Source organism: Haemaphysalis longicornis, unplaced genomic scaffold (assembly GCF_048455015.1).
Source record: "Haemaphysalis longicornis isolate Haplotype H1 unplaced genomic scaffold, Haemaphysalis longicornis Haplotype H1 scaffold_9, whole genome shotgun sequence".
NCBI classification, from domain to species: domain Eukaryota; kingdom Metazoa; phylum Arthropoda; class Arachnida; order Ixodida; family Ixodidae; genus Haemaphysalis; species Haemaphysalis longicornis.
In genome coordinates, this window is record NW_027526460.1 from 115963819 (window position 1) to 115983052 (window position 19234).

Sequence of the window (19234 nt, forward strand, 5' to 3'; positions counted from 1 at the left end):
TGTTTGGCTTTGTATTCAGATAAGCAAAAAAAAATTCGGCAATCGCAGCTAAAATTTCCGCCTCACCGTGTAAACGGAACCAAAACTGAACTTCTCGTCAAACTCATGCCCAATAGCATCAGCTTTTTTCCGGCCCCGGCAGTTTAGTGTTTGTTTTCTTTTTTTAGCCTCGTTTGCCTGGTAATCCTCCTGTGGTTAGTAGCCAGCTGCGTTAGGGCGATGAATGCAACATCGCAGTTTTTGTGTAGTCGTTCGGTCTCGATTCAAGTCACCGAGGCTACAGGGCTTATCTCCTGCCGCCTCTTTCGTGCCATCGGGGTGCTATTCGTGCTTCATTACCGCGTTGCGGTCTTCTAGATTCGTCGCTCGTAAGCACTGGCGAAGTCGAGACCTGAGGCGCGCACACCATGCGCTTACGTTAGAAAAGAAAATACATCATTCTTGACTTCGAAAGCTCCTCCGACGAATTTTCATGAGTGCTTCGGGCAGAGTTACTAATTGCTGCCAAATAAACTCTGTGAATGTAGTTCCTAAACACATTGTAGTGTTCTTGCTTTCTGAAAAATTATCAGCTACATTCACCTTCCAGTGCTTAGAGTTTCATGAAATGCCCTTAAGAGTGTGTAGGCACGTAAATTTGCACTTTTGCACATCTCCCTCGTAAACGAAACTCCTGTTAAATGGAAGTAATTTTTTCAGTCCCTGGAAGTTTCCTTTATCGAGAGTCGACGGTATATCGTTGTGTTAGCAAACTGCCCATCATAACCGTGCCCAGCTGATCTAAGCCGCTGCCATTCCTTGTTACTTCACCTACAGGTGCCGTTTCGCGCCAGGGCAGACTGGAGTTCTGGTATATTGCTCCCCTAGGGGAGCTATATACAGGACCTTTAGGGCAGACAACTTCGGCAGCAGTCGCTCATCAGAAGGCAAGCAGGTACGCCAACAAACAAACGGACACACACAAACGTCTCGCGCTTCAATGACACGCGGAGCCTCTGAATTGTGCTCCGGCACACACGACTACCGCTGCCTTGGGGGAGCCGGAGGATCTACCCATGCACGTGATTCAAGCGTGGAGAAACAGGGGCAGTGTTTCTGTTTGCTTGGAACTTATTTATTGATTTTACAAGTACTGCCAGCCTTATTACAAGGCCTTAGGCAGGAGTGGGCATTTGGTACACGCACAGATCAACAAGCTAGAAGACAATAAACAAAAGAATGCAGAAGATTCAGCACAAAGAAATGTTTTTCCTTGCCACTTCGGAAACAAACAAAATTAATAAGAAAGCAGACAACGAACCAGTAACTGCACAAAAATCAGCACAAAATATTGTTCCGTGCCGCGATTTTTTTTTCTATCAGAAGGAAAATGCACGGGAGCAAAGCCACTAACAGCTTCGCAGTAGAGACACGGGGTAGTTTTTACCCAAAATATTGAATAAAAGGTTCTGGTCGAATAATGTACTGCATGCATGGACAAACACTGCACCTTTACAAGCGACGTTATTTTTCACGCTGAATGGCAGTCCCAGGAGCGGCTTTTCCGCAGCCAGTCGCTCCACGCTCATGCTGCCAGAAGCCACGAGCCTGTCAGCCGATTGAGCCTCCCGGAGCGCCTCCTCAAACCTTTCCTCGACGACGGCGTTGATGATCGGTTGCACTTGCCGAATGCGCCTTATGTAGGCAGAAATTACCTGGACACTCCGGACCTGGAAGGGCGCAAACGTATTCTGAGGTTGTCTTCCATACAGAATGTCTGACCTTTAGAAAACAATTCTGAAAACCTGCAGCAGCATAGGCAGTAAGATCTTATCAAGAGGACCTGGTCAAAAGCTTCCTGAAAAAAGTTCGGCGTTTCTAACTTGAGCGACACGAATGCTTATATATTATCAGAGCGTCGTTTTTTGTTCCCAAGTGTTTCACCAATTCGCTTCCAATGTGTCACTTTTTCTCGCGATTAACAGACAGTCCTTATTTTGTCGAATGCTGTCGTGGTACTTCTCTCTAGGTCCCACGGTTTAATCGATGTGAAATGTTGGCTTCCAAATAAACGTAGCTATTATGATCAGTGGGGTATCCACAATAATATCATCTATGTGGCTACATATCGGTACAGCCCAAATGTCGAGTGTATTGTAGTGAATTCTACATTGGTGTTCTGAAATAGTTACATTGGTCTGTCAAGTTCAGCGTGCGTGATAATGCATAAAGGCACTCGGTCAGCCTGTAAGCGCGTGTGATTTTGCAACTTGTCCCTCTTTAAGTACAGGTATACATCATTCCTGAAAAAGGTAGAGCAGGTCATTGCAATGTTCCCTATTCAATGCTAATAAGACTTTAAATTTAGCAAAAATACAGTAAAGATAGTTAATTGCAACTACAAGGGGGTCTTACATAGGTTCGGATTAATGTGACTTTGAATTGGCGTGGGCGGGTGCTATGAGTGGCCATCGTGTTCCGCTGCGCTGGCAGTCCTCAGAGAAACCTAATCTGGACTTGTTGTCGCGAGTAACACGGGATGCGGCAGGTGATTAACGATGCCCGCTGTGCAAGCGAAAACCTGATACGCACCGGAGCGCTGGCGTGTGCAGGCTCCGCCAGTGAAGTGCACTTTGTGCCGTGCGCGTTGACTGTGCTTCCCTCGCATGGCTTTGCGTCTCTAGTAAATTTGGTGTTACAGCGCATTACACTCAAAATGGGCCGACTTCCACCTCCGAGGAGTAGAGTAAGCTGGGACTGCAAAGTATGAAGTAGCCGTTCCGAACACCGATGCCCCAGAATTATCGGGAGGTTCTCCCCCTTGAAGTTTCCAGTATTGTGACAGGACTAGGGCATCAGTTGGCGATAACTGTGGTTACAATTAACTGATTGACAATTAACGAGCTCTTGGTGTAATCAAGCAAAGGCGGCGACGTCGTACCATGCTATGGCGGGGAGTCGTGTTGCGTGCAAGTTAAGCAAACAGTTTCTCTTTAGATTTTTTAGTCAGGTCTGTAAAAGGAACTACTATAATGAGGTCCAATTAATGGAGTTTGAAACATTAGGAAACGACGCATTTTTAGCGGACGCCTGCGCTGCCAATATTCAGTCAAATACACACTGCCAGGTGTAAAGCTAAACGCTAATACAGATCTTTGCAGTGTTTGCTATTTAGCGCAATCCTTGTATGTACACGACGCATAGAAACCTTGCAGATTTTGTTAGGGAAGCGGGAAATGGAAATTATGTTCGGAAGATTTTTGGTTCACCAGAAAACAGGAAAGATGAGGCAAGTTGAACAGAGCCAGCACGAGAGGGAGACCGAGAGAGAAATCAAACTTTACTAGAAGTGGCCCATGACCGCGCTGCTGAAAATCGAGTTATGGAGGGCCGCGAATGCGTTCTGGTGGGTATTCCACATGAGTCAGGGCCGCGCACGTGGGCAGTGTGCCGGGAGGCGTATTTCCAAACGCTTCGCTGCACAGAGCACCCACGTGACAAGTCTGTTTGTGCGATGCAGAGCGCTGATTAGACGTCGTCATTGGCTGTGCCCCAAACCTAATGCGACCTAAAACATACCAAATCATTTTTTAAACAAAAACAACCCGTACATTTGAGTTTAGAAAAAAATTAAATTTAGAGAAAAAAGGGAGTCAATGAGAAAAAAAAAACTAAGAGATAGCCCCGCTGGGGCTCGAACCAAAGCCCTCAGCGCCAGTACTCAGTACTCTACATCGAGGCCGCAGAGCCCGAACGGAGGGCTTGTTTTAGCAGGCGCTCTAAAGAACAGCGCGCGCAGTGACATCACACATGTCACGTGGGTGTTCTGTGCAGCGAAGCGTTTGGAATCACGCTGCCGGTAGAGGCGAGGCCAGAGGATCGGGTGAAGGCCAAACGGCGGAGAGGCCCAGCTTTCCCATGAGTCTGGAATATGGGATCGTAAAAGGTTGGGACGAAGAAAGTGGGGTGATCGCCCGGCGGGAGGACAAGTGCTGTAAGTATGTTTAACGTCGGGATAGGTGCCACACACTTGACAATGGGTCGTGTCACCTCGGGTCATTATGTTGTGAAGAATTAGGTCACAAGAGAGGGAGAGAGTCTGAGCCTGGCGGGAGTGCCTTCGAGGCGCGTAAGTCAGAAGTGGGAGGAGGAAGATTGCGGCGGTAACGGCGAAGGTCCTCCAGCTGTTGCCTCCCAACCACGGTGTGAGAATATTCTCCCAACCTTGCGATGGGCGGCGCGTTCTCCTTTAGGGCTGTCGTCCAGGAGCCAGGGTTGAGGGGCACTCGGCTTTTGATTCGCACGAGCGATGGGAATGAGCCTTTTCATTCCCTACAGTTTCCTGGTGTCCGGGGACATATTCTAGGAAGACGTGCAGGTAACCGTGGGCTGCCAAGTAGCATGTCTGCTCATGATGAATGTGAGCAAGTAAGGAATTAATTGCGAATTCTCGGATGGATATCAGTGGTGCGGATGGTAATTTTCTCAGTTGAATGGGTTTTCAGCCTCATCGAAACGACAATGACTTGTATTTAGGCAGCTGGAGAAGGTACATTAAATTCTGACGGAAGATCTCTTCAAGTGGACCTACCACGACAGTGTTTATTTTGTTGTTTTTGTAACTTTTGTGGCACCAGTGTAACCTTCTTACCCTATGTAATACCCTCCCCAGACAAATACTGCACAGACACATGACACATACTGCACAAACGCAGTATGTGTCATTTGGTGGTCTGGAACAATGGATGGCTTTGCTTCGGCGCCTGCCGGAGTCCGCGGATGGGTCCATGTGACGCGGGATGGGTTTGGCTGTTACTCTGAAAGTTGTGTCCAATGGTGGAGGTTCTCTTGGTAGAGGAGATAAGTGAGATGTCACAAGCCCTATATCATCCAGGATGGACGTTGTGAGCCTGTGCTTTTGGGCAGCGATGAGGGCGCCTACTTTATCCTCACAGGGATTGTAGAGGGCCGTGTCGGCAAGGAGGTAGTTTGGGGCGTGCATAGGCAGGCCGAGCTCCATTTGTAGTATTTCCGGATGGCCATCTCCAATTTGTTATTCAAAGTTTTTGTATGTTTAAAGTAGGGAACGGCGTACAGTACTCTACAAAGGATTGTTGCTTCTAGTGTGTTGCGAAGGTCGTGTTCTTAGAGGCTTGTGTTGTGGAGGGTGACTGGAAGAAGCATGTTATTGATTAAAGTGATGTGGTTGATAATACTTTCTGTCCATACTGTGTTCTTTCTATCTTGTTGCAATATAAAGCCAAGGATGCGGATCTGTGGACGTCGGGGAATTGGGTGGCCCTTCACACTGAGGCTGATGAGAGAATGACGGAGGTCTGTATCCTGCTCTGATTAAGAACAACGACATATTCTTATTTTTCAGGGGAGTATCCCAAGCCCACAGATCTTGAATGAGATTGAATAAAATCCAAGCCATTTTGCAGGGTACGTTCACGAGTACCCGTACTGCCTCGGAAGCTCCAAATTGTGATATCGGCAGCATAAATGGCATGGCGGAGATCCGGAACCGGAAATAATTTAGAGGGCAGCTTTTTTATAGAATAAGCAGAATGGGATATAAAATGGAGCCTTCAGGTTTACATTACGGCGTATGGAGAAGGGGGCTGACGGTTGATTGTCGGGTCCATTTATGCGGCCAGTGCGATTGAATAGGAAGTCTCTGATATAATTGAGAAGCTGTGTACCAGGCCGAGTATTCTGAAGGCTTTGGAGGATCACGTCATGGGCAACGTTATCGAAAGCCTTTTTCATATCTACGCCGATGATAGTGCGGAGTTGGGCGGTGCTTGTGATTTTAAACACGTCTTCCTTAACACGGAGCGCTGTCTTGGGTGCTGACATGTTTTCGGAACCCAACCAGGGTATGGGGCCGTGGTTTCGGGCCCCTAGATGACATTCGAGGCTGGTGAGAACCATTTTTATATTAAATTTCCAACACAGCAGGTCATCGATATAGGTCGGAGGATCGTCGTTGAGATTGCTGGTTGGCCGGGTTTGGGGATGAGGGTAACGTGGCCCTCTTTCCATTTTGGCGGCAGACTTCCAGAAAGGCACACCTGATTGATGTTCGACAGGACCTCTTGTAGTTTGGAGTCAGGAATTCTACGGAGCATTTTATATGTTATGCGATCCGGTCCAGGAGCTGACTATCGGTTTAGTTGAAATGGAGACATACGGAGTTCCGCCATAGAAAATTCTGATTTTTTTGGTATACATATTGTAACGTGGCGGCAGGACAGGCGACACGAACCATGGCGAAGATTGATGAGTGATGTATTTGCAGTATTTACATTGCGGCAGTAAGATAGCTCGCGCTAGGACCCAGCCACTTCGTCATCTTCATCGTCTCCTGTGTCAGCCCAGACACCATGTGACATTGCCCACGTATGTGTCCCGTGACATCACCCTCCGGTCGAGGGCGACCGTTCCGGTCGAAGCCTCGGCAACGTGATGATTGTCATGCGGATGGGCAATGCGATGGAAATATACAGTAAGGAATCATTTGCTGCTACAAGTGATGCCTGACCCCGCAACACTGATTTTTTCAGCGGCCACGAAGAGTCGAAGAACCACGTCGAACGAGAGGGCACGGGACACATCTGCGGTTCGTCTCGTCGCGGCTGGTCTCGGCAGGTCTAGATCGGCGTCTCACGGGCTGGGGCACGGGGCAAGAAATGTGGTCCAGCTGTGGTCATGGCGGGGATGGGGCTGCCCGAAATGGCCCCCGTAGCATCGACAATCGCGTCCAGTCCGATGCGGTGGGACGCCGGGGTCAGAATGGGGATGAGGGACCCGCATACTCCACCAAAATGTAATGTGGGGGCAGGGCAGATGACACAAACCATGGCGAAGAATGATGAGTGATCTATTTGCACTATTTACATGGCGGCTATAAGATAGCTCGCGCAAGGACCCTGGAACTTCGACATCTTCATCGTCTCCTATCTGAGCCTAGACACTATGGAAAATTGCCCGCGTATGTGTCCCGTGACATAATCTTCTGGTTCATCGTATATATACTCGACAGTGAGTATTCGATGGCGGCAAGGGGGGTCAATAGTGTTGCGCATTTCTTCTATGACGGCGGGTTGATCAAGGTGCTGTGCCAGGAGTAGTTTTTGAAGGGCGCGTCGAGGTTTGCTCCCTCCAAGAAGGGAACTGAATACGTTCCGGACACGGGAGGTGTGAACATGGCCGTTCATGGCATTGCAAAAGTCAAGCGGGGGGTCGAGGGGGCTTGTGCGACGGTAGGATTCATGGTCCGGCCAAGCGACGCCACGGCCGCCGCGACGCAGAGCCAAGGTTTCTTTTAGACACAGTTAGGGTTAGCTAGCTGGAGTCAGTACTGGACCGACACGGGAAGAGATTGGATGCAGGTGCTAGTCTATGCTCGAAACGAGTCACTGTATTGTTTCCCGCTGAACCAAGAAAATAGCGTAATGGCATGGTCCGACATAGTTAAAAGCTACAAACTACAGTATTTCACCTGCTAACGGACTGTACTCGGTGTCATGCGAATAAATCGCAAGAATAAAAACAAACGCCGAAAGAAGGCGATGACAAAAAAATTAGCAGTGGCTTAGCTCAGCTATGCCAGGAAATACGTAGCGTGAACTAACGTTCAGCTGGGTGTTCTTAGGTTTCCTGGTTGTCTAGGATTAGCTTATTATAATTCTTACTGTTGCTAAAACGATTTCAAAACCAAACCAATCCAATTCAATCCAATCTAATCGAGTCCAGTCCAGTCCAGCCCGGTCCAGTCCAGTCACTGCTTTTCGCGAATGGCTCCTCCCGCAGCCCGGCTCTGCAGGAGCCACGCGAAAATGCTATCAAGAGGCGTCGGCGCAGCGTCAGACTTGGCTACCGCGCAACGGAGACGCACAGCTAGGCACGCGCAGGGTCCAGCGCGTCTGCCGCAGCTATGACGTCACTCCTCTGGAATGATCAGACCGGCGAATGTGCAGACTCAATTCTCCACAACCCTGTACTCCAATAGGATTGGATTTCAATACAACAAAATCCATATTAATCCAATCAAATTCAATACATTCCAAATCCAAGCCAAGTCAAGCCAAGCCAAGCTAAGCCAAGCCAATCCAGTCCAATACAAACCAATCCAATTCGATCCTAACCAATCCCATGCTCCTCGCGCTTGCGCAGAACGGCCCTTCATGGCCCACGCAAAACTGCTCAACCTCGGCCAGTGTAGCTTACGCTACAATACGCTGCAAAAGAGGGCCGCAAGGAACGCGGCACCAAGGTCAATGCCCCGGCTATGGCGGCCAGCACTCGAGAGCACAGCACGAGCTGCGCTGGCCGCCGGCCAATCGGAAGCAGCCAGCGACAACGGCCGGTGGCAGAGAGCGAGACCGTAAAGACACCGAGAGAGTCGGAGGGTGGAGCGTGACCGGGACGTACGGCGGTCGGGCGGCATGACCCGTGCCGTGCCCCAAGAGGTCATCCACAACCACAGGTTCCAGGACTTCTCCATCATAAGGAAGTGATTGATTGATTGATTTTAGGGTTTAACGCGCCGACGCAACGCAGGCGATGAGGCGCGCCGTAGTGGAGGGCTCCGGATTAATTTTGACCACCTGGGGATCTTTAACGTGTGCCGAAATCTCGTACACACGGGCATTTTTGCTTTTCGCCTCCATCAGAAAAGCGACCGCCGCGGCCGGGAATCGAACCCGCGACCTCGTGCTGAGCAGCGCAACGCCTTAGCCACTGAGCCACCGCGGCGGGTATCATAAGGAAGTCGTCTCGCCGTGCGTCCGTCAGACACATCGACGCCCCAAGACAGCTGCGTTGGCCACTCTGCAACGGGAGCTGCGCGTGCGCTCGACCACCAGGGCCACGACATCAGCTGGAACTTCCAACACCGCAACACCACGGATCTGCTTCTCGGACGTTTGGGACAAAAATGAAGTAACACCGTGAGTCGGCCTAGTTGGAATCTATCCATGGCTTTACCGATGCGCAAACAAACGAGGACGAAGAAGGACGCTTCGTCACGGGACGAAGAGGGCAAGGGCACGGTGCACGTCCCTTGCCCTCTTGCACGAAGAGGGCAAGGGACGAAGAGGGCAAGAGGACGCTTGTCCGTGTTGGTTCCTTCTTCGTCCTCGTTTGTTTGCGCATCGGTAAAGACATGGTTTGGGACAACCCCGTTCCGACAGCGAACACGTACTGTGACTTTTTCCATTCTCGGATTTGACTCTTTCGTGCTTGTTAGAACTCTGGACCGTTTAGTATATTGCTTTGTTGCAATTCCCCATTGCTTAGTAGTTACCCCTTGTTGCTCAGCTCATTGTGTGTAGTTTTCTTGGGTTTAAGGTTTCAAAAGCTTCTTTTTCTATTTATTATTGTCCACAGAACCTGACATGGGCGCAGTTAAAGGATAGATTTGGTCGACAGCCAGTATCACGTTCAGACTTAAAGGAGCCATGATGACAAAATACAAGTTGGGTTTATTAGAAAGACTGCTTAGTCCCGATAACAATGATACGAATAGCATCGCAATCTTCGAACAAATAACGGAGATATTGAAGAAAACGTGTGAAGCAGTCGCGACCCCCTAGCCGATTTCCCGCAACTTTTCTGTGACGTCACGGAACCTTGTTTGTGCGATTGGCGGCCGCCTAACTGACCTGTCGCGACGACACATGACTGGGCGTCTGTAATGGGACCTCCAGTTCCATTTGACCGCATCACTTTAATGCTAACGTGCAGTTAACGCACTGAAAATTATGTCTTATTGTTGGCCTGCATGACGTCATTCTTGCTCATAACACTTCACTGTGGCGCAAAATTTGAAAGTTTTTAAATACTTCTTGCTTTTTTTTTCCGTTAAAAAACATCTTTTGTGGCTCTAATGGAGCTGAGTGAGATACTGAATCCTAGTTCTTTCAAATTAAACGAAGTTGTATTTCCTCTTCATGGCTCCTTTAAGCGCGGTTTTATGCTACTAAACTTACACATGCGAGCTTGGCGAAAAATCAGGAAGTTGTTTAGAGGGATCATTTCTAGGTGATTTTAAAGCAAACCTATCTAGCTGTACCAGCCTACGGTTCTTTCGTGGCGTGCGGGACAAACTCGTCGGAGGCGGCGGTTGGGTGGCAGAGGGTTTCACTCAATGGGCACACTAGAGATGGCGCGGCGAATTTACCCAGCGTTCTTTGCGTGGAAGTGCCTGCTCACCGCCGGCTGCGTCGGTGGTACGGCGTTGTCGTCTGCTTTAGCGACGGTTCTTTTGGGTTTGTTGGTGCAGCTTCGCGTTCATTGCGCGGTCCCTCGCATGGCATGATTAACTTGTTCGATAGCACCTCCAGGGTAGCCCTCACCCGACGGAATTAAGTGGTCGTGCGGCAAACATACGTTAAGGATTGGTTTGCGGGGCCAGAAACGCCACCTTTTGCGCACTGCTTGCCACGAATGGGACTCTGTTTTGTAAATTGGTCGGCAGAGAGACAATGCATAGAGTGCCTGATCTGCATGTACTCGACCAGCCACTCGCCACTCTTCTTGCGCACGTCAACATTGAAGTCGCCAACCAAGACTATGGGGTCAGAGGGATTGGAGCGCACGCGCACACTTTCCATAGACGCGTCCAGCTGCGCGGCAATGGCGTCTCGAGCGAGGTTGGGCGCGAGGTACACGGTCACCGCAAAGACTCCGTCTCCGGTATAGGCAAGGGTGTACAAGTCCTTGTACGGAGACGTGTCTCGAACGGGAGACGTGGCAACGGCTTGCGATATCAAGTTCCCATACACGTTAGACACGAGACTAACACCGCAGTACTCGTCGTCCTTGCCGCTTCGAGCAAACTAGTACAGCTCGCTTCAAGCGCATGCGTTCGGCATTGAGCGCGGAGAGATAACACCTGCGGGCGCACGCCGACGGAGCACGACAACCCCCGAGTAAGAAATGCATTCGCATTTACGACGACGACGAGGACGAAGGCAGAACTACGAGGCGCGCGCTCACGTGCGCTCGCGCTGGAGGAATGCAGGCGCACGCCGCTCGATGGACGCAAGACAACCCCCGACTAATAAATGCATTCGCATTTAAAACATTTTAGAGTATACTAGTAACAGTTGTTTATCTAGGCAGGGACACAATCATGATGTAACCGGTGGGGTGGAGGGGAGGTAGTGGCGGTGTGCTGTGCTAGTGCTCTTGAGAGGGCCCGTAGTCTGTGGCATACTTTTACTCCGACATTCATTTTCAATGCGAGACTGGCCGAGCATTGAAAGAACGATACTCTTTCGCCCACTAAGCTTTAAAGAAGGCAAGGACGAGTATGAAAATAATCTGCCGGAAAGGCACATTCGTTTCCGCGCCCCCAGAACGAAGATTGTGCCTTTGCTCAGGCTGCTTGATAACTTTGTTACAATGAATGCATGCGTACGCTTGAAAAGGGATAATAAATTCACGATAATAAGCATACTATGAGAGAGCATACTCATGGTGTACCTATGGTGTGCCCCCACGGAGTAGCGTGCAGGTAAAAGCAAACAAACAAAAGTCAAGTAAGAACCACTATATTTCCAACTATAGGGGTAGTGATGCTGTCCGATAAACACTAAAAAACTCTCTCCACTTCGCGCAGCAAAAAATATTGAAGCATTTCTACTTTTTTTAATGTGTGATTTTCTAAACCAACGGTACCTATCCGCTACGTTATGGGCGCTTTCTTTAACCGTTCAATTAATATGACGAATAACCAAGACTGGTGTGCGACTGTGATCGCATCAGCGATTAGAGCTGTTTTGGCAGTTATTTTTATCCAAAGCGATCTTGCATTCAAGAAATGTAGCGAAAACATTTTTTTTGTCTCGTAGAAACTTACTAAATATTGGGACCTCGTTTAAATCTCAGAAAATGAATATTTAAATGACCATGCAAGGATGAAGGAGCCGAGTAGGCTCGGAAAAACGTTGGTACCGCTTTGAATCAGTGCCTTTTGTTGGTGTATTTGTCTCTTACTCAAGGATAAACCAGTTGAACAAAATGACTTACATCACATCGAGGCACCGTTCTTGCGTTGGTACTTCGAGCATGAGCTTCCCCAAAAGCCAGGGGCGTTCTTTTCTTGCGGCATATTAACGTTGTTGTGACTAAGGCCCCTACATATACACTGGTCTCGTCGGCCGCCGCACAGGAAAAAGCTGGCCGTGTACGAAATTGAGGGGGCTTCAGTTGTGACGGGGGCCTAAGCCGGTCTTCACTAGTGCGCGACCGGGGTTCGCCTGCAGCAGGGCTAGGGACCATCGTGCCTTCAGGTTTACAATCAAGTCTGGAAGTGGCTCTGCGTAGTCGCTGTTCGGCCTTTTTGTTGTCTGCCTTAGTTCTCTATGTTAGGAAGATGGTGGTGGTGAAAACGTTTTATTGAGCTGGAACGGAGTTAGTTGAGCCGTTCCTCTCTTGTGGGGGGCGTCCTCAGTCCAGGAGGCCCTGAGCAAGTGCGGCCAGTTGCGCCCGGGATATCAGCTGTTGCTGGTCACCCAGGTCGCCGCTAGCCAGCTGGCCCTCCCACTGCTCAGGGGTTGGGTTGGGAAGGGGGAGTAGAGTTGGGGTTAGGTGGCACTCTCACACCATGTGGTATAGGGTGCATGGGGATGGGCAGTGTTTGCACTTTGGAGAGTACTGTGTAGGATACATAGCATGAAGGCGTGTGCCATGAGGAAAGGTGTTGGTTTGCAGCCGTCGTAAGATGCACTCGTCGGTCTTGGGAAGGTTCGGATGGGGTGGAGAGAAGTGCTGGCGTTGTCGGCGTAAATGGGCAAGGATGTCAGCGTAGCGGAGGGGTATGGGCGGAGAAGCACTTGGGTCGTCGGCTCCCGTGGGTGCCCGGGGTATGAGGGCGCGGGCAGAGGCGTGGGCCGCCTCATTCCCAGGGAGAGCCGTGTGACCCGGTGTCCACACGATGCGGATATCGGGAATTGGCGCTGTTCGTTGGGCAAGAATGCGGAGGGCAAGGGCCGATATTCGTCCATCTTGGTAGTGGCGGCAAGCGGTCTGGGAGTCTGTCAGGATCGTCACGTACTCTAGATCAAATCCGCCTAATGGCAGAGGTGGGGGGGGGGGGGGGGGGGGCGGGGAAAGGGGCGAACGTGACTCCGTCTGCTGCACCGCTCTCAGAAGTGGGCAAGTCGTACGCTGACGCTGGGACCATACAATTAATTACCGGGCTTAAAGGACACCCTCACTCTAAGAAAAACGGGTAGAAAAAGGGAGGAAATCGAGGGTTTTCTCCCCTGGAACAGCGAGATTCTCCCTTTAGCTAATTACACGTAGCGCCCTCTGTACGGCCTCTACGAAACACCGAAACGGGGGAGGACATATTCTCCCCTGTCGTCTGCAATCTGCTGTCGGCGCCGACGCCGAAAACGAAACCGTTCATCGTTGCACTGTGGCTTTCGCCGATCGGGCGCATACGATGAATATGAGCAACACCTCCCCTGCGGTGTACTGCTTGCTTGGTTTCTCGCTGTCTTTCTTTTTTATTATTACCATGTGCCCGCCACGCTAACGCACGGGTCGCCAGCCGTGTGTTTGAAGCACATTCTGTGGGCACCGCTGCATGCTTGCTGTGGGCGACTTGCCTGCGCCCTGTTCAACGTTACCACTGCATTTGTGGACGCTTTATACTGACGCCCAAGGGTAAAAGAGGTCAGCGATGATAACAAACTGCCCCTTTTTTTGTCAACGAGCACGAACGCATCAGTTACCAACAACAAAACGCCCCCATTCGCTAACATTTTGGCTGAATGGTCGCCAGACCAGTGGTGCGCTTTACGCTAAAAGAGCGAAGGCGAGGCAATGAGTGTCATTACCGAAACACCTATCGTACTGTTTCGTGAAACGATTTTTCTTCTTTGAGCTATTTCACTGCTTCTTACAAAACCTCCAATTAATAAAAGTTTGCAATTGCACGGGTTACATTTGATGAAATAGCAAAACCCACCTAAGGCTTACGCACTGCCATGGGTTATCGAAACAAGCAACCATCTCACTGTTCCTACCTGCATTCTCGGCGATCAGGGTTATAAATACTTTCTGGCCGTTTCAATGTTTAGTTGTGGCTTGTGATCATGCGGACATGTGAAAAGTGTAATATGTTGTGGTGCAAACGTGCATGTTATGTGTGGTGCATGTGGTGCATGGTGCATGTTATGGTGCATACTAATATACGTTATCCATAAAGGAAACCAAGGAAACGCCTTGATGTAAGTGCCCACTGATGGTGATGCTTAGTAGCTGCCCCTCTCCACCCCTACTTTTTTTTGCGTCATCTATCGGTCATTTTAAAACTTTTACGATTGCTTTACTTCGAGCACGCTAGAGGGCGAGCATTGTCGAGGATGCGACAGCGACGGATGCGTTTTTCGTGTTGTCTGCGTTGCATTTACGATGAGATTTACGATTGCAGACGATCCGCGTTTTGATGCATCGGTTGTAGCAAGGTAAGGCGACTAACAACAACTGGTTGTTCTGAAACGGCCGCATTGGATGCTTGTGATCTCGTGTGCGGTGAACGGCGAGGTTACGAGCCTTTCGGAAATAAAGGCGGCATTTTGAAAGCAATCGGTATGACTTCTACGGTGTTTACGGCGGCGCGTTCGCTCTGAACGCGTAGGCGGGGCGCGCAGCGAGACGAATGCAAGAAGTCGCGCATATACGATTGGCGACATCGCTTGCTAACCGCAGTTCTGGTGCTGGGTAGGTAATGTCTTGGTTATTTTAGCGCATTTTAAGCGCACACAACCACAGTAACCTACTTATTTGTACTTCCTCGATCATCAAACCGATCAGCTCGCTAGGCCTTTATCGTATGACAAGCCTTGCTTGGGTGACCCTGCCAGGGGAGGAACGCTCCTCCATTAGCTCACGAAAGGGGGAAATCTTCCTCCACTCTTAGGGGTAGAAACACGCTCCTCCCTCTTAAAGGGAGAATCTTTCTACCTCTTAGGGAGGAATATATGATACATTCCTGTTTCACCCGTAAGGGAGAAACTACCACGCTCTTTTTTCTTAGAGTGCTTAGCGCTCAACAGTAGAGTGAAAGAGACTGGATATGAAGAGCTGACGCACGTATTCACAAAGGCCCTCCCCCCCATCCCCACCCCCTCGCGACGCCCTCATTCCCCTAAACGATGCAATTGGCCCAACACGTTCTGCTTAGATAGGCAAAATTCATCGGTTCCTTTTTCTTCGCCCATCACTGGGCCGGCGGTCCCACTTCTTCCGCCAGCAGTTACTGCAGACTACGCCTTGCTTATCCCACCACACCACGATGACTCAATCTTCTTTGCTGCGTTGCATTCGCTTGCGGTTTTCCTCTTTGGAGGAGAAGCATAAACATCTTTATTTTTGGTAAAGTTTCAACCGAGTCTTCAGGAGGTGAAGTCTTCAGCCCAGGATTCCTTAGGACTTGCCCGCTCCACCAGCCGAAGCTGGTAGGACAGGCATGAGCTGCACAGGGCGAAATTTCAGAGCTCGGGAGAGTTGAGTGGATTAGGTGTCGGGAGAGGGTGCTCTTCCACGGGAGAACGACCAAACTGGGCAATTATTTTCCACGCGGCCCCGTGTCGCCACGTATTTAAGAGTCGGTCAAAACATGGCATTTGGGAGAATCATGTGGAGCCATACAAAAATACAACGCACGTGTTTCGCGTGCCGCGCAAGGCATGGGATTGGGGAGAATAATAAGGAAACACACACAATGTGACGGTCGCGTTTGGCGTCCGGCGCTGAGCTCACCCGAGGAGCCCATGGCTTTGAGGGCCGTGCCCCTCAGCAATCATCCTGACTGAGGCGGTTCGTTCTATGTATAGCGCAGAGGCGTCGGGCAGGCATTGAGGTATGAATGCATCTAAAATCGATACCTTCGAAGGATATGCGCTTTGTTTGCACGAGATGGACCGCGCAGAACAGGTAGCGCAACGGAAAAATTTCAGTGGGCATAAACCCGGTCAACGCCGCCCTCACACACCCCCTCCCCACCACTTCCCGCTACGTCACTTCAAGCTGCCGCTGGATCCACAATACGAGTCGAGGAAAAGGAAGCCACAGGCCCCGATTCTCATTTGCCGTCTCCTGTGTAGCGGGACAAGCATTACGAAAGCGGCTATCCAAACTTTCCAAGGGAGACCTCCCCACAAGAACTTCCGTCTGCCATTATATGCACCTGTTCGTTCCCTAGTTTGACAGAACGACGTGAAAAGCCCAGAGCGCCGCAAAACTACTCCGCACATGCGGCATCTACTTATAGCGCAATATTAATTGCTTTATTGAAACGAGCCGAGAAAAAATTATAGCTGTTCCACTCAATGTGAAAGCTGTCGGAAGTTCAGAGCAGTGATTCGCCATAACGGGCTGTGGCGCCGTCATCCGCTCACTTCTACCACCACATGCAATTCGAATTTTCCACCTTCGCCGTGCTCGCGCGCACCCTGCCTGAAACTGCGCCAGCGGGAGTTCTCTTCTTTTTGTGCTCGCTTTTCCTCCTGCACGTGCTGGTGTTGCACTGCCACTTTTTTAAAGACGATAGTCTTTCTTGGGCTACTTAAACCCAGAAATTTTGGTCTGTCTGTATGTCTGTCTGTCCGTCTGTCTGTCTGTGACTCGATTCAGCCACCCGGCCAAAGCAAAACAATGCCTGCCCAATAGTCTTATATAGTCACAGGTAAATCTACCCGTCTATGTCCGGTGTAATGTTCATACTTGTCAACATTGTTGAAGAATAACAAGCCATTACGCAAATATGAGACAACGAATCAATACAGGAGTGATATTTGCAGTGTTCCTTTATAAAAAATCAAACATGCTTGACTTTTGGGAAATTAAATACTTCATCAACTGCAGAAAAAGAATTCACTCCGCCGTCGCCTGCTGTCGCCCGCGCCACTATAGCTTCTGGCGCCATTTTAAGAAATCAACCGGAAACAGTTATGCAAGGTTCCACTAGATAGGTTCTACGTTCGGCTTGAAACGCACGTGGACTAGGGAAACGGGGTTGTAAAAACGTTGAAGTAGGGCGCCTCGATTAGCGTGCGTCTTCGCCGTACGGCAGCGTTCGCATCGAGACACCCGGTTTGGTGCAGTGGAACGCGGGAAATTTAAAACGATTTAAGCAAACCTTTTCCGTCTTTACCTTGGGAGGAGCGCGACGCACGAGGAACAACATGAGAGGTGGGCGGGAAAGCGAAGGGAGGCATTTACTTCGCAAAAGCCGATAAAGACTATCGTCTTTTGACGGCATTTGCAACGAAAGGAGCAGATACGCGGCCAATTTTTTTCGCTTACTATCGCAAAAGCGAACCCAACGATCATTCTTAACTAAATGAACGTGGGTGTGGCCGGTTAATTACGTATATTTTGCCTCAAATATACCTGCAGTTTTCTTTGCGCTAAACAAGGGGAGATGTATGACAAGCGCCAGCGGTTCAGGAGTTTCGAACGCTTGTGACTATATAAACCGCTTGGCTTTCGAAGCCTCTCTGGGACGACGTGACGACGGAACGCCGTGTGGCTCTACATGGGTCCAGCCAGCGAGCAACGACGACAAGGGGAGCCCCTAAAGTGCTCTGCACTTAAAAGCAGTACGAAGTGAGCAAGAGAAGCACTCCGACAGCCAGTTTAATTTTAAGTAAGCCAGCTGGCTATACTCCTGGAGCAATGCGTTGTGCAGCGTTTATATTCTCCTCTGTTAGCTCAAAGGGGCCACAGTACAATAACTCGCGCTGTCTAACATTTTAACATACATTCGGTGAGAAAATACGAGCTCAGATATTTATTGACGCCTCATGTTCTTTTCTTTTGTTGGTGTGGTGCAAACATTTCAGCGCCGCCAATGAATCGGTTCACCTATTTTCACAACGTCATTTCGACATGTTCGAAAATAGACGTTTTCCCGCCAAATGCTCACACTCGGTCATCCTAAACAGAAGAGGCTGTCTCGCAACAACCGAGGAAATTTACCTTGCCATTGCGGATGTCAGCAGCGAGAGAACAGGCTGAGCGCAGCAGAAGATCATCGGTTACTGGAGGAAGCGGACGAGTCTTTGTCCAGAAAAACCAGAGATAGAAGAGCAGTCTGGTTGCGTTGCACCAAATGTAAACGATGACTTCCACAACTAGTGCGAACAAGCCTTCTGATAACAGTGCCATGCTTGCCTTATATTACCAGCTTTGTTTCACACCACCGACATTTTGCCTCCGACCCCTTCGGATCTTCCTCTCTTCACCCGATCAGGGCGAGAACTACGCACGCGTCGTATATCGCGCGCCAGCCGTATTCATTTCCTTGGCAAGCTTTATGCTGCGTACGCCGGTGGTATCAGCCGCTTGCCGCAACAAAACACTCCGGTCCGATAGCCTTCAGCTGAAAATAACGAGCATCTTATCTCGGCAGCTGCTAGCAGGGCCAACCCCTACTGGAACTTTCCGAGAAGATAATCACGCTCGGTATTATGCAGTGCTTGCTAGGCTGAGTTGCGGGTTTGTTTTAGTCCTTTGTTCTGCTAAAGCGACCGGATGCCCTTGTTTACATACATTCCTATTGCACGAGACACAGTCCTCTGCACATAGAGCATATTCCTTCCGACACTCAGCGCACGTTTTTCGGCCGGGCGTAACGTGGCTTCCGGCGGGTGGCAATAAAGTCAGAGGAAGAGTTTGCTGAAAGTCCAGTTGGTACATTTTACTACGAAGAAAAACAGCGCAAAAAAGAGGACGAAGTAAAGAACTACAAACCACGGGCGTTCACGAACAACTGAACGCTTTCTTGCAGCAGGAACATATATATACCGAAAAAATGAAAAAAGAACAAAAACGTGTCGCAGTGAAGTATGACAGCCCGTGACAAAAACTTAATCCACCACGTGCATTCACGCCGTACGTAAGTACATCGGGCAGACAGGCCGCTACCTACATGATCGCCTGAGGGAGCATGCGTACAATGTAAGGTCGTCCACAAGTAGCACCTTGGGAACGCATAGCGCTTCCTGAGGCTCTCCACCCTTCCATGACTGCGCGATCCTCGCACGGTATCCTGGACCTAGGGATCTTTGAAGCCTTTCAAACCAAAAATAAAGTAAACGCATGTGTAAGCGAGCCGTCGGTTCCACTTCTGGCGAAGGAGATAGTGTATTTGTCATGAGCATCTTACGCCGTAAATCCACGTGGTGGATTACGTTTTTGTCACGAGCTGTCATATTTCATTGCGATA

General features: G+C 49.8%; 1 protein-coding gene across 1 annotated transcript in view; it reads right to left on the minus strand.

The window, feature by feature from the left end:
- Positions 1–18320, minus strand: part of LOC144153643 (fatty-acid amide hydrolase 2-A-like) — a 37044-nt gene extending 18724 nt beyond the window's left edge. Inside the window, exons 1-2 of the mRNA XM_077685296.1 lie at positions 17986–18320; positions 1490–1709 (exon numbers count right to left, since the gene is read on the minus strand). Coding sequence (XP_077541422.1) covers positions 1490–1709; positions 17986–18174 — 409 coding nt within the window. The 5' untranslated portion in view covers positions 18175–18320. The remainder of the gene's footprint in view (positions 1–1489; positions 1710–17985) is intronic.
- Between the last annotated feature and the right edge of the window lie 914 nt (positions 18321–19234).